At 35.5% G+C, this 15,027-nt stretch overlaps 1 protein-coding gene across 10 annotated transcripts in view; it reads left to right on the top strand.

Annotated features, from left to right (window-relative positions):
• LOC139963461 (formin-binding protein 1 homolog) overlaps positions 1 to 15,027 on the top strand; it is an 88,474-nt gene that overhangs the window by 49,017 nt on the left and 24,430 nt on the right. For 8 of the 10 annotated variants that reach the window (XM_071964252.1, XM_071964249.1, XM_071964250.1 and 5 more), the window contains exons 9-11: positions 2,195 to 2,209; positions 8,048 to 8,074; positions 13,952 to 14,058. In XM_071964252.1, the coding sequence (XP_071820353.1) occupies positions 2,195 to 2,209; positions 8,048 to 8,074; positions 13,952 to 14,058 (149 nt within the window). The remainder of the gene's footprint in view (positions 1 to 2,194; positions 2,210 to 8,047; positions 8,075 to 13,951; positions 14,059 to 15,027) is intronic. The other 2 variants (XM_071964245.1, XM_071964246.1) reach the window with 2 other exon arrangements.

Raw genomic sequence — 15,027 nt, 5'->3', positions numbered from 1 at the left:
AAATCTGAGCTCTAGTGACCATTATCTGACTTTCTAGCATATTTTGGAGTGACACTGAAGACCTTCCATATACCAGATATACCAGTATAGTTTATAGGTTTTCTGCAAAATGTAGACATAGAGTTGCATACTGTAATGTTGCTATCAAGATTGTGTCTGAGCTTTTTGCCAAATTTATTGAGAGCATGTGGGGGGGGGGGGGAGGGAGAGGGAACTTTTCTAAATAGATACAGCCAGGTGTTCCTACTTCTTTGGTAATCAATTTCCAGTTTGATGTTTAATTCACCATCAAACTATAGAAGGACATCTCATCATTTTTTCCATTGATAGTATTCATATAATATCTTTTCACTTTTAAAAGAGGACCGAAATGTTTTTTTATTTTTTATTTGATTAGAAGATCTGTCAAAATTACGTACCTGCCTCCTCTTTAAGTTATCGCCTGGCATGTTTCAAGAGCAGCACTAAAAAAAGAAAAAAATTAAATTAAAAAGCCCAAAAAATATTTAAGTCATTACTGGAAGCTTTCTCATTTTGTTTTACAAACATAAAATGCATGAAAAATGCAAAGTTTATTGGTTATTTTTTTGTGACATCCGTAGTCTTTGTTTTCCCTCATTAATTTCATTTTTTTTTTCTGTTCATAAGCTATGTGATTTGAGTTTACTTATATGATGTTGTGATACTTGGTTTTCTGAAATCTACTTGACTCAGACATTCTGAAGTTGCTCCAATCATCTCTTGAATCAGTACAGTTGACGCTTTTATAATTTGTTCAAACATTTATTGAACTTTTCCAATATTGATATTGATTAAGTTCAGTAAATCAATCAAGAAATGAAAATAGATTTAGTAAGATTGTAGAATATTCAGTAACGTGCCAGTTCTGCAGTGGTGCATAAGTTCAACTTAACGACTGCTCTCTTTTGTCACGATTTCACGATGTGAACTTAAAAAAAACTTGTTTTGCATGGAAGTAAAGTGACAAAGTACTGTAATCTCTTACTTACGCTTTCCTGCTTAAAGTAGAGGGGGAAAAAAGGGAGAATGATCCTGCTGAAGTGTCTTGTGTGAAGATAATTTCCTCTTTCTAAATGTCTGGTGAATTGACATATAGTTTACTCTCATTGTAGTTATGCTCATTCTGTTCTCCTTTCAGCTGCAAACTTCCCCCTATTTTATTTTTTACTCCTATTTTTTTTTTTTTTTTTTCACTTTCTGTTCTTAATTTCATTTCCTCTCCTTTTAATTCCGTTTCATGTTTTTTTTTTTGGTGGCTACTTTGGATAAACATGTTTTGTAGGATAGATTTTTGAGGAGTATACATACTACTTAATAACTCAAATGTATTAAAGAAATTTTCTTACAAACCGTCAGTTTAGTGTTTGTCTTTTCTAGAGACTTAAGGGTTTCCTTCTTTTCTTTTTTTTGTGTGATCCAAAACTTTTCTGCTAAATTGGAGGGTTTTGAACTTAAAATGTTTTTGATATCTTCTGCTGCTTGTGAAAGAAATAGGTGTAAATAGTTGAGTACAGAAAAGGCTTTTGTTGCAAGTGCCGAGCCATAAAAAGAACCAATATTTTCGAGCAACAATTTGAGGTGTCGGCTAAATGTTACCTTGTCGGGAAAGGATTTTATCACACAGGGACATGAATTGATATAAATATATATATATATATATATATATATATATATATATATATATATATATATATATTTAAGGAAACCAGAGAAATACTATATGACTCATAATTGACAAATAAGGAGTAATGTTTTAGAAAATATATTGGAATTTTCGGTCCCCCTGGGACTTTCGTCAGCAATACTTGGCAGTCGAATGAAAAGTACAAAATGTAACACAATGAAAGTATGACGCTAGATAAGTGTAAGTTGCATTGATGGAATATATATATATATATATATAGATATATCTATATATAGAGATATATATATATATATAAATATATATATATGTATATATATAGGACGGTTTTGTCTTTGTACACAATGGAATGTTGAATATGAGAAGATACCGGCCGCAAACAGAGACATATTGTAGCAGTCTGTTAGAGGATATATGATTAAGTAAGTACGACTGCATTATTTTAAGTAGTTTGTCATTTCACGACAGACGGAGATCGAACAATGAAAATTCTCTCTTTTTCTGTTCCATGGAATCTTCCGATTATTTCAGGGGGGCAAGAGATGGGTATGTACTTTGGTCATCTAGCAAGCCTATTGTACTCTTCTTTTTTTCCTCTCCCTATTTATTGAGTGTTTTGGTAAACTAACCTCTTTTTGTGCTTCTTCCCATCATCCCTTCCTACTATCAAAATTTCTAGGCAAAGGAAAACTTCTTTCTCTATTTATATATATATATTTAATTACCAACCTTATTAGCATTTTTGAAAGCTTGTTATGAAACATTTTCTATGACAATAAGTATTTCAAAAAGTATCTAGATGTTTTGAAAGAAAAAAATGCATGCAGCTTCATTGCAGTGTTGTGTAGGTGTTCCATTATTAGTCTTGTCCTTTGTAAGTATTTAAACTGCAATAATTTTTCTCAGAAAAGCTCTCATCATATTCCAAGAAGCCAAGCCTTCCAACCAGTTCAGCCACCGTAGGACAATTTTTATTAATTTTTTTTTATGGGAAATGGTACTAGGGGTCAATAGGGGGGGGGATGGGATACATAAAACCTAGTAGGTGTGAATGACTGATGGCCAAACCCTTTGGTAAGCTCCAAAACCCATTGCATTGGCCTTTGGAAAAGCAATGCTCTGTATGTAAAGAAACCGAAAAGCCATATAAAATTCTCATAGAAAACCGATAATCAAAATAGGTAACAGCTTTATGCTCATCTTGAAACTATTCAAGTGGAATAAAAAAAAAACTAAAAGCATAGAATGTTTAGAATAAGTTTTATAATTAATAGTGAATAGCACCCCCTCCCTTCTTGCTTTCTCTCCCACCCCCATCCCCCTCCCACTCTTTGGCATTTCATGACCCGAGAGACCCAACTTTTAAAATGTCTATATATTTCTTTCTATGACCGCGCTCTATACCCTTAAATCTGATCAGTATCGTCCCCAGAGGATTATTCTTCTGTGACTGCTTTTTTGTGAAATGTTTCTTCTGCTACTCTTAGTGAAAAAATGTGATTGAAATCAATCAGTGTGTCCTCCCTGGGTTTTCCTCTCACTGTCTTCACCTCTCACGCCATTTTTCTCGTCCTCCTGTCTCACCCGCCACCATTCATGTATCATTCTACCACCGGTCATCTTCACTCTGCCCGAAACCATTTTTCTCATCCTCAGGATGAGTTGGGCGGCTTGTCCTCTCTCAAGCTGTCGCAAGCTCATTCCATCAAGCGAAAGGTAGATCGCGGAAAGGTAGCTGCATGGAACACTCGGTGCACATTCGAGTCGCATGTCTGTCATGTCTTACGATTGCATAGATCTCTCACAAAGAACTACTTTGAAAACTTTGTCTCTAAAGTTGACCATCTCTAAATTGCCATAAATTTCTTCAAATCTATCTAACCCTCCCATTGAAATTGGAGAACATGTTAGCTTGTTATCAAAGTCATCATTTCTCTTTTTCACATGGATTGAAATTTCTTCAAGCTATGCAAGAGTCAGTGTGGGTGACAGTTAAAAAATTTGTTCTCACTAGCTGCTGGGTGACTGTTATCGCTACTTGGTACAGTTTCTGTAAACACAAATCTCTGTTTGTTGACTTTCGTGTCAACTTTGTTCAAGGCTATCTTCTTTACGGGGGGAGGGGGGGGGGGGAGGATTCATTCTTTGTCCTCTCTAACCTTGAAGCCAAACTGTTCTCATCGGTTAAAAGTGTCTTTCCCTGTTCCTCCCACCTCCACTAAGTTTCTCACCTCTTGCTTGTTCTTCTTCTTGCATGTTTAATCAAACTCTTGGCAGACTCTTCTTGCATTGTGCATGTTTGAGCATGGTTGATAAACTATTGAATGCATGTTTGTAAATTTGTCCCTTCAGTAACTGGACAAATCTATGACTTAATCTGCCTCTCAGGTAATGTACAGATATATATATATATATATATACATATATATATATATATCTATATCTATATATATATCTATATATATATATATATATATATATATATATATATATATATATATATATAAATATTGCATAAACATTTTCCCTTTAGCATTGCAATAATGCAAAGACTATGTAACAACATAGTTCATTTCCATCCGAAAGAAAAAACGTTGTAGGTTGTCAAGTGTCATTAAACAGCATTTATAAACAGCTTGTGAATTAAAATGATTTTGTAAGTTATTACATGAGGTTGTTGAATTTGTAGAAGTACCTAATGCAAGTGGAAGTTAAGTTGCTCTGTGACATCTATGCTGAATTGTGTCTTTCATGATGCCAAGCCTCAGATTGGCTTTAATTACTGCAATATCATTGTAAACTGTAGTCCGTGGGAAAGGTGTACACTGTGCTTGTATATCTTAATTTCCAGTCCTGAAGGGGTAACAGGGTGGTAAAAAGAGAAGGCTCTCCTCTCCAGACAGCCTGAGTGGTTCAGATCCATAAAAAACAAAAAAGTTAAACAAAATTAATAAGTACAAGTTTTGAAGAATTTTGATCCAGTAACTGTTGGCCAATTTCGGTCTCAATTTCCAACTTCCAGTCGGGATGCTTTTATACCTTGAAGAGAATTCTAACCAATCTGTTGACTTGACAGAATTCAAGCTATCCAGTGACATATCACGCTTTTAACATAATAAAAGTTTTAGTGAAGTGCTTTGCATTTCATCAACGGATTTCAATCAAACCCACTCTAAAACTTTGAAGAAAATTCAAACCAATTAGTTCTAATTGTGTGCTTTTTCAATTAAATATAATACTAAATAGTCAAATCAAATCTTTTGCATTTCATGTGAAGAATTTTAATGAAAATTCTTGACAAGGAATAGAGAACTCTTAACAAATTGGTTTTACATGGCAAAATTGTTACTCATTGCATACACTAGAGTAAATCAAAAGTGTTCCAATAAAATGCATCATCATTAAAAAAAAAAAAAATTGATATCCAATGAAAGACTGGAAGAATTTGAGTCATATCAACCTAACATTTGTGAATTAAAATGGTAGGCTTTAGCAATCAAAAAACAAAACACAAATTCATGTCTTCAAAATTTAAATTAAGAAACAATTTACAACAAATTAAAAAAGAAAATTGAAAGCAGAATTGCAGACATGAAGTTGCTATTAATGTAAAGCCTAAAGTGAAAAACAAAGCAGGAGATACGTCATGGGAAATGATTGTGTTAAAAATGTAGTACACGTATGGTGATAGAAATCATGTAATGTGTCGTGTACCCCTTGACAATGAGAATTGCTGTCAATTTTCTGCAGTAAAGACAATTTTGAAGCACTTCTTTGCATTTTACCTGATGGCTGATATTAATAAAAAACTTGTTTCGATCACTCTATAGAAATGGTTTGTTTTTCTAGTTCATCCATTAGGGTCAGGTAAAGAGAAAGGAATATGAAAAAAATTCTGAAAAATATCAAATACAGATACTAAAACTTGCTGGCTTTCTTAAATTAGATTGCATTCACTTTCAGCATGTCGATCAGATGTTGCATGTCCGGTTGACAAATTTGATCTTTCACTTTTTGTTAAAACGTCTCTGGCTTTTGGGATTTTGAAAAACGACTTATCTAGATCTGATAGTTAGAAATCTTGTAGTCACCTATTACAAGTTTAAGACCACCTTGATTTGATGTGTCAAATGAACATTCTTTCCCCACCCCACCCCCAACCCCCGGTACTCACACCCTTCCATCTTACCAATCAGAAGACACACATATCAGCACAGGGTAACTTGACTTTCCAATCTTGCATAAAGTTCTTCTCTAATAAAGCCTAGCTTCATTTTAAGCATTACATCACTTGCAGTAGTATGATTTAGGCTAAGGACACCAGAGTAAAGTGATGAGCTGATGAGTGCCTCGTGAAGGGGAAGAGAGAAGTTGGGGCGGGGGGGGGTGGGGGATGATGACTGATACTTGATAATTTGATTTACTGATTCTCAGAAGTAATGGTCCACTAGTCACCGATGCATCATCCTTTTCGTTAGGGATGAAATGAGCTACAATGGAATTATTCAACATGGGTTTAGAGCCCTGGTTTTCTTAACACATTTGTTAGTGAACAAGCCAAAAAATTGATTCAATATTTGCCATAAAATATGCTTTAAGGTTTTAAAACCTTGTCTTAGTTATTTTGGTCTAAATTTTTCTGTTCTCCCTGTTCACTGAGATACAAAATGATTTAATTTTGACCTTTTGAAATTTTAGTCAAATGTCTGGGAATAATTTGACGGATATTAAAGGAAAACCTTTGAGAAGTATTTTTCAGACTTTCTTCTTTTATATATTTTAGAATGATGCAATTGAATTTGATCGCATTACCATTCGACACCTGTTGATTTGCGTAAGGGTACTAAAAGATCAACCATCCATTCTTTGAAACATTTTTTGAAATGTGGTAAACTAGATGTAATTTAAAACATTATTCAAAATGTAAATTATATCAGTAACTCACTTTGGATTTTACTGATTATGCACTAATTAAATCAGCTCATCACAACTCGAGGTGTGGCTCATGGACGGCTACATTTGATTTCCCTTCTATAAGTGTGAAGGATTCAAGTATGCTACCACAATATCTTCTGCTCATGCTCCCTAAAATGCATAGCATCATTCGAAAGAAGCTTTAGTCTTTCCTAACGTATTTCACTCTCTCTCATTCTCAATGCTTTATCTGTTAATTGTAAGGTTTCTTTTAGTTTAAAATCCCATTTATTATGAAGGGGAATAAAAAAAACCAGTGTTCGCTTTAATATCCATGTTAAAAAAATTTTGCAGGGATTTCACACATTGGTGGTGCTGGAAGCCCTGCCAAAAAAAAACTGACTTGTAACAATTAAATTGGTAGCCATGGTAACTCTATTTGACTCACTGTATATTCCAGTATTATGAGCTCAGGTCTTCCCAGTTTCCCTCCAAATATGCCTGGCAGTCTCAGTCATAATGAACATTTGATAAATAAAAGTAGGAGTCGGCTTCTTCTTTACCTTTTTTTGTTCTGGTTTTAGCAATCTTCAACTGCCTCTTCCCTTCCCAAATCTTTCCCTTTTTGTTAAATACCGAAAATCCCAATTGTTCACAATATTGTTCCCATTTGCATCTCACAGCAGTTTCATTATGTTGCATTGGAAACTTGTATGAAAAATATCTTCTACTAACTTTATACCCCCTCCCCCTCCAACTCCCCCTCCCCCATCAACATACTCCCTCATCATATCTCTCACTTTATTCCTTGAAATGATTTATACACATCAATATTGTGTTAAGGGTTGGGTCACCTAAAGGGTGTATTGATTTGAAATATCAATCGATAGATATTGTGTTCTTGAAAATCTTTGAATATGTGGTAAAATTGTTTGCTACAGACATCCATTTATGGATACATAAAAAACGTAAGGAATAATTACTTTCTCATCGCTCGTTCCCAACCTGCTATTTGGCTCTTCCTCGAATTTGCAAATCTGTTGCTAAGGATCCTAAGCTCTCTTCTTGGGCTGATTCTTGCATTATAGAGTTTTGAAAAAAAAATAAAAAATTTGGCCAAAAAATAATCTCACCTACTGTGAAATATTGTCAAACAACTCATTTCAGTTAACCTTTGATTTATATCATGGCTCTCTGGCTATGTCAATTTCAAACAAAATGGCTACCTGTGTTTCTTGTTTGCATGCTTCTGTCCGTGCACGCACTGTGATATGAGTTCTGTGCCATATCCATCTGTGCCTGGTGTGTGAGCACCGTCTTCATGGATATTAAAGTGGAACACTCTTTCGATTTGTTTTGCATGTTTCTTTATTCTGTTATTTTTTCTTTCTCTTATTTTGTTTTTTGTTATCATCATCCATCGGCCGTTCTCCTTTGATTAATTTTCTCTGTTTGATTTGTAAACGCTAGGACAGGGGACGATTGAGTGGTATATGGGTAAGTGGTTCCATCCTGAAAACTCTCCTCTCCTCCTCTCTTTTGTATTTATCGATCACGAGTCATCCTCTCTACGGCAGTTAACTCTCTGCATCTTCAAGTGTATGTTTTCTGGCCTAGCCCTTTAACTAGACTTGCCAAAGTCTATTCACTAGAGTTGCCAAAACTCTCTTTTTTTTTTTCTTCTGCTTCTGTATAGTAGGATCTATGTGGTGTCTGCATTGTTGTGATGACCATTCGTCGTACTTATTTATTTATTTATTTTTTATGTATCGCGGTTTTCTCTTACCGTCATCTACGATCATTTCAAAATCATTTATCTTTTTGACACCTTTTCCACATCGCCTCTTGCGTCATCCCTCTTCCCAACCACTTCTGTCCAGAGCTAGCAAGCATTGTGCTTTTCTGTGCAACACTTAATACCACTAGCCTGGGAAGTCGAAAGATCATGTCGTGTCAGTATTGTGTCGCACTCGAGTAGTATCCAGAGGTCAGAATGTTTCGAATAAACGCTTGTCTCACTTTCCATCATCATTTTTTAGTGGTTTATTTCATGGTTGTCCCTATGGACAACCAGGTCTTAACCATTACGTTGTCCAAAACAGCAAAACTTTAGGTGTCGTTTTGAAAACAAAACAAAAATTTAGCAAAGTAAACAAAGAAATGACCCATATGTGCAAAAAGATTGCAAAATTGCTTTCAATAAAAATTGTAATAATATGATTCATTCAAAAGAGGGAACATAAGTTCTATACAAAACAAGTTAGTACAGTTAATACAGATAGCTCAAAAGAACAGGATGATGCTGGAAGTTGAAGAATAATTACATTGGAATAGTTTTATTGCCCAATTTCCTGACTTATAAATATTACAGCTGGTTAAGTCATCATGTGGTGGGGGAAGTTTTAACAGGAAAAATCAGACATTTTATGGAATTTTAAGTGTACCTCCTCATAGACGAATGATGATTGATCTAGTCATTATCTGACTATTCTGTCAAATTATTCCAAACTCGTGAAAACTGCATTGACTTTTAATCACTATTTTAAGTGTTTTTATAGCAGAAAAGGATGACCTTTTCCAGCAAATTAGCTTATTATTGGGCATAACTATAATTGGGTGTTTTGTACCATGTCCCAATAGGAGACATAGTGCTGTGATGCCATAAAAACTTTACTCTTTGCCATTACACATGGTGCACTTGTTACATATTAAGTAAGAATTCTTCTCTGTGGCTTTAATGCTTCTCAAAAGAAACCAAGATGAATTCCGCAAAAATAAGAACCAAAAAAACAAAAAACATTTGATGTCAGAGAGCTTGAAAGAAATGACTTACATTAATGTTTTAAAACTGCTATCATTTCAGGTTCATCTTCAGTGCTGTATTTATTCTTTTGAGAATAATCATTAGTCAAAGTGGCTGGTTTGCAAAGTTTAGCACATACACAGTCAATCCCTATCAGCAACAGAAAATTCCATGTGGAAAAAAAATACTTTGTCTCTGATAATGTGCAAACATTTTTTGTTTTTGTTTTTGAGTGTTCATTACATATTTCGTCAAAAAAAAAAAAACCTTTGCAGACCCTATGTAGACTTTAGTTTTCTTAAAAAAAAATATAATTTTTTTTTTTTCAAACTTTTCTAGATTTTGCTCTGCAGTAGCAAGTGCAGTATCTCATATAGTCCTATTTGTGAAATGTGATAATTGAATCAACAGGCCGTTTTGAACCTCAAATTTAGGTTATTTTCATTTAGCTTTCCAGTATTAACTTAATTTGATATGCAGCAATAGACATCGTTAACCCCATCAAGCAAGGGGTTAAAAAAAAAATAAAAAAAATACGCCATCATATTTATGAAAGAAAGATTGCCACATACACAAGTTTTTTGCCTTTTTTTTCTTTCCTCGCTAGATGTTGTACTAGGTTATTGGCTCTTGTCGGTTTTCTGTTAGTTATGTATTTGTCAGTGATATAGGCTGTGGTATAATTGTGTCCTCGTTAACAGTGACCGTTCTTCACAAAGTGGTTGAGCTTCCTTGAAAACAAGGTGATAGAATTAATGAGTTTCTATTGTAAAGGAAGTCATTTGTTAAATCTCTACATAGATCTAACTGCAACAGATCATAGCCAAACTACTCGTCGACCGAAATCTAGTCTCGTTAAGAATTTAGCAGTAGATGAGTGAGGATAAGGAGGAGGGCGGTGGTACGGTTAATATTTCTGTACAAATAGCTGCGAAGGTGCAATGAAATCAGAGTAAATCAGATCAGTTTCTGAAAAAAGAAGGAAAGAAAAGAAAACAAAAGTGAGATATATAGTTCTGCTTTTTTTCTGAGGACTCCAAAAATGAAATTAGTAGGATATAATTGACATGAGTGTTCATCCTTCACGAGATTGAACAGACACCGGGCATCGCAGGCACCATCGCTCTCAATTTGTGTTACAAAGTTTGTCGGAAAATAAACACGACGGGTGTTTTCCAGCCAGTGTTATTTATTTCAAGGGCAGACTAATCGTCCTCTCGTTTTGTATTGAGTGCAACCTCTGATGTACTTTGCGCAAGATGCGCCTATACTTTGCGTAGAATCCCCTGCCCCCCTTCTCCAACTTGCCTCCCCCCTTTACTCTTCCAATTGCCATGAATCTGTGTCCAAAGACATATTTCTTCTCTCTAATATTAAATGATCAACTAACTGTTAGCTCAGCATCTTCATTACAACCCATAATCCTCCCATCAGTTTCTTCAGCATAGTCTTCTACATTGGTCTTCGTTCCTTGTAAGAACACTTCTAATTTTTTACATGTAAACTTTTAACAAAGTGGCCACCTTATAACGCAAGACCTTTGTTAACCCTTAACTAGTAGAACATCCAAGATTTTTTTTGGGGGGGGGGGAGGTGAATCATTGAATGCCGAGCTGTACTCGAACCATGAATGTAATACCAAGGAAGCTGAATGTAAGAGCACAAGGATTTGAAGTCTCCTCTCTGCAAAAGTCTTACAACCATATTGCTTGGGGTGTACCTATCAAGTAATTGCCTAGCCATCATTTGGAAGGAATCGACTCAAAAGTTTTTTTTTTTTTTTTGGATAGGCGGACCAGGCAATTTGTAAGTTGTAATATAAACCGTTAGCTCCACTTCCTCCCAATTGTGAAGTTTCATGTTAGAACTGGGATGTGCTACAGATGGAAAATTAATAACTCCACTAAGAAACACACCTCATGACGTACTTGAGCATTCATTAAGGCTTATCCGTGTGGCATGTTCAAGTCATGTGATGGAGAAGATTTTCGTTGCCACTGTCACAATTTCCCGTCCCAGGGAATGCCAAAGTCCCAGGGGATGCCATCCCCCCCCAAAAAAAAAATGTAAATAATAAAATCAGTTAAATTGCTTGTTTCACCCGGCAGAAATAGTTTTTCTTGACCCTTGGGAGGTTATAAATTCATCTCCAGCTGAGAGGAAACTTTGTTGCCCTCGCCCCACTCCCTCGCATCATATTCTCCCGACCGACAGATAACAGTAATAGTTATATTAGCACCATCTAGACACACAGTGAAACTGGTGTAAGAGAGAAACTGACCTAGAAGGAATACTGTGGGTGGTGGGGGAAAGATTTGAGTGGGTTTTGTTTGGGGGGAGGAGGGGGCAGGAAAGATTACCAGACTCAGATGTTAAATAACAGGCAGTTTACCGTGTGGATAAACTAGTTGTTTTAATAGGGGGAACTCTTAAGTTTTATTTCACAAGTTTGAAAGGTCAGTTCATCTACAAGTATGATTTTGCTTTTGATTTCAATTTGAAGGAGAGTGTCATCATGAATACTTTTCATATTTCATGATTGCCGTTGTTTGCTGAATGAGAGGGTTACTTTCTTACCAGGATGATGTTTTTTTTCAAATATCAAGATGAAGTTTCCACTCGGAGATAGAAACATACATTTCTACTGCCAACGTTTACCTCCGACAGAAGTTGGCAAAATCGTTCGCCATTTCTTACAAGTCTTACAGATTCTTATCCGTCCAGAGTCGAGATAACTTTATCACGCAAGAAAAGAAATCGTATTTTTGCCGCTTCATAACTTGCCTCCATAAACTGTAGTACTTAAAACTAACCATTTAACGCTCGCTGTATATGACGAAAGAAACACACTAATGATACCGGTCTTGCTTGCATAAGTGTATCTTCCCCACATTTGTCCATTGGTTAAAAAGCAGGGGTTTTTTTTGCTTGCTAAGGGTGTGGGTCATCGGAAGCAAACAACTCGAGTCACTATGACTTTCCTCTTGTAAAATGAACTTAAAATAGGGACAGAATGAATAAAATAATTTTGGTTCTCATTTCTGTTATTTTTTTTTGTCCATGTTAATATGTTGCGATAGTGTTGTAGATTGCACTATTGCACCTAGTTGTATGTTAGCAATAGACTTCTTTTTTTCTTAAATTGAAAATATCATGTTGATGTGTTGATATTTTTTTCTTCATGTTTGCACCGTTACTGCTGTGTTCACATCTATATTACGTTGTAGATTTCATAAACAGGGTGATGCGTTGTGGTTTATCGGTATAAGGATGCATGGGGTTGTGTATACATGGGGAAGAGGTCAAAGGTTGAAGCTGTTATCGGTTTAATTTTGATGTGGGCAAGAGTTCTGGATCATTGCTTTCCTCTTGTTGTGATCACCACCACTCATGCATTGTTGATTTTTGTTTTTTCCTTCTAAAGTCTTGCATGGATATGATGACAAACATGCTTGTAATGAAAACCAGAATCTTGACAGGTGTTAACATGTGGCTTGCAAACGAATATTGATGAATCTCATCATGTTGTGTTCCGACATATGCATCATTCCTGGCATATGTGGTCGTGTTACTTTCCAACATGGAGAATATAAATTTGATAGGTTTCATTGTGTCTTGCTTTTTGCATTATGTTGCTAACAGATATGAAGACAGTTGATTTTACTACGTTGCAAGTAAACCTGAAATCAGCATGTTGACTGTGAATGCCATCATGTTGCTGCTGATAGACACGTCACCAAAAATTAGACAAACTTCATCATGTTACTTGCAAATTCCGAGAAGAGTGCAATTTTTTTGTTTTTGAATGGCTTAATAATTTTCTCTTTTGCTGTGATGGGGAGGGAAACAGATGTGAAATGTAATGTTTTGTATTTTGATCCATTTAATATCATGTATTAGATCGCTGTATCATTTAAATAATTAGCCATTTGGGTTAAGGGGCGGAATGTCATTGGCTGGTGGAAAGTGCTTGTGATGAATATTCACGACATGTTTGAAAAGGGTCTTGAGGAATAAAGCAGCCCCCTTATTTTTCTACAAAACACATATATTAGTTCATTAATTAGTTCATGAGTTCATTAGAGGTTCACTATTAATCCATTGCTTCAGCAATTTGGTATCGGGATATGTTAATGAGCGATTAGCTGCTACCAGTTCTTGATTTAAACTATGATGTGTAAATGACTGTAAAATTTTTAATGCAGAAGTTGTCGAATGGATCGTCAAGGTTCGACCTACTAGACCAATAGATAACTGGAAAATATTCAAATGTCTTGGTTAATGGAACTGAGCATGAAATTAACCTAGAGAGGATTAAAGACAATAATTCTGATTTTTGGATTTCGTCCAGTGTTTAGGCATTTTGAAACAACAATCGCGACTTGTGATGCCTTTCGTCGCCTTTCGTTACGGAAGAAATCTCTGATATGGAGTAAAATTGAGAGTTTGCCTCTTTTCTTCATCTTCATTTTAAAGGGGTGAGGTATAGAATACCCCCAAAAATATCTATATATAAAAGTTGCTAATGGATGTCATTAATATTCTCTCCCTATTCTCTTTAACTTTTCTAGGAGGAGACCAAAGATTTTAGTCATCTTCCACCCAACCAGCAAAAGCAAAAACTCCAGAAGAAGATCGATGAAATCCAGGGCAAGATTGACGTTGAAGTCAAGGAAAAGTAAGACGGGGGGGACTCACAGAACTTCTTGAGATAACATTTGTTCGATATGGTTTCTTCTAATTATTAATTCGATCATAACAGAAAGGAATATTTTCCGCAATAATGAAACTAAACATCCCTTGAATGAACAGAAAGTACTTCAGATAAGGAAGGTATAAATGAAAAGGGATCTGCAAGGCATTTCCGGCACACAGTTGCGACCTATTACCGAGTTGAAATGTGCACAAAGAATGCTGTAGTGACATCAGCATGCCATGATATCATAGCATGAAGAGAAGCTTAAGGTGAATATGATCGGCATGAACAAGACAATCGCCACGGCGACAAAGTAGATGTGAAACTTATTCAGCTCTGAGATGATTACAAAAGTAGAGAAAGACACTTCCTGATAGCTCAGGGAGATTAGAAAATACAAAAGTAAAGAAGGACACTTCCTGATAGCTCAGGGAGATAGAAAATACAAAAGTAGAGAAAGACACATCCTGATAGCTCAGGGAGAGTAGAAAATACAAAAGTAGTTCAGGACACATCCTGATAGCTCAGGGAGAGTAGAAAATATAAAAGTAGAGAAGGGTACTTCCTGATAGCTCAGAGAGAGTAGAAAATACAAAAGTAAAGAAGGACACTTCCTGATAGCTCAGAGAGAGTAGAAAATACAAAAAGTAGAGAAAGACACATCCTGATAGCTCAGGGAGAGTAGAAAATACAAAAGTAGAGAAAGACACATCCTGATAGCTCAGGGAGAATAGAAAATACAAAAGTAGAGAAAGAAACATCCTGATAGCTCAGGGAGAGTTGAAAATACAAAAGTAGAGAAAGACACATCCTGATAGCTCAGGGAGAATAGAAAATACAAAAGTAGAGAAAGAAACATCCTGATAGCTCAGGGAGAGTTGAAAATACAAAAGTAGAGAAAGACACATCCTGATAGCTCAGGGAGAATAGAAAATACAAAGGTAGAGAACG

This window comes from Apostichopus japonicus, chromosome 22, assembly GCF_037975245.1.
Source record: "Apostichopus japonicus isolate 1M-3 chromosome 22, ASM3797524v1, whole genome shotgun sequence".
Taxonomy (NCBI): domain Eukaryota; kingdom Metazoa; phylum Echinodermata; class Holothuroidea; order Aspidochirotida; family Stichopodidae; genus Apostichopus; species Apostichopus japonicus.
The sequence above is the reverse complement of the archived record's forward strand: the minus strand, read 5'-3'. Positions and strand labels throughout refer to the sequence as shown.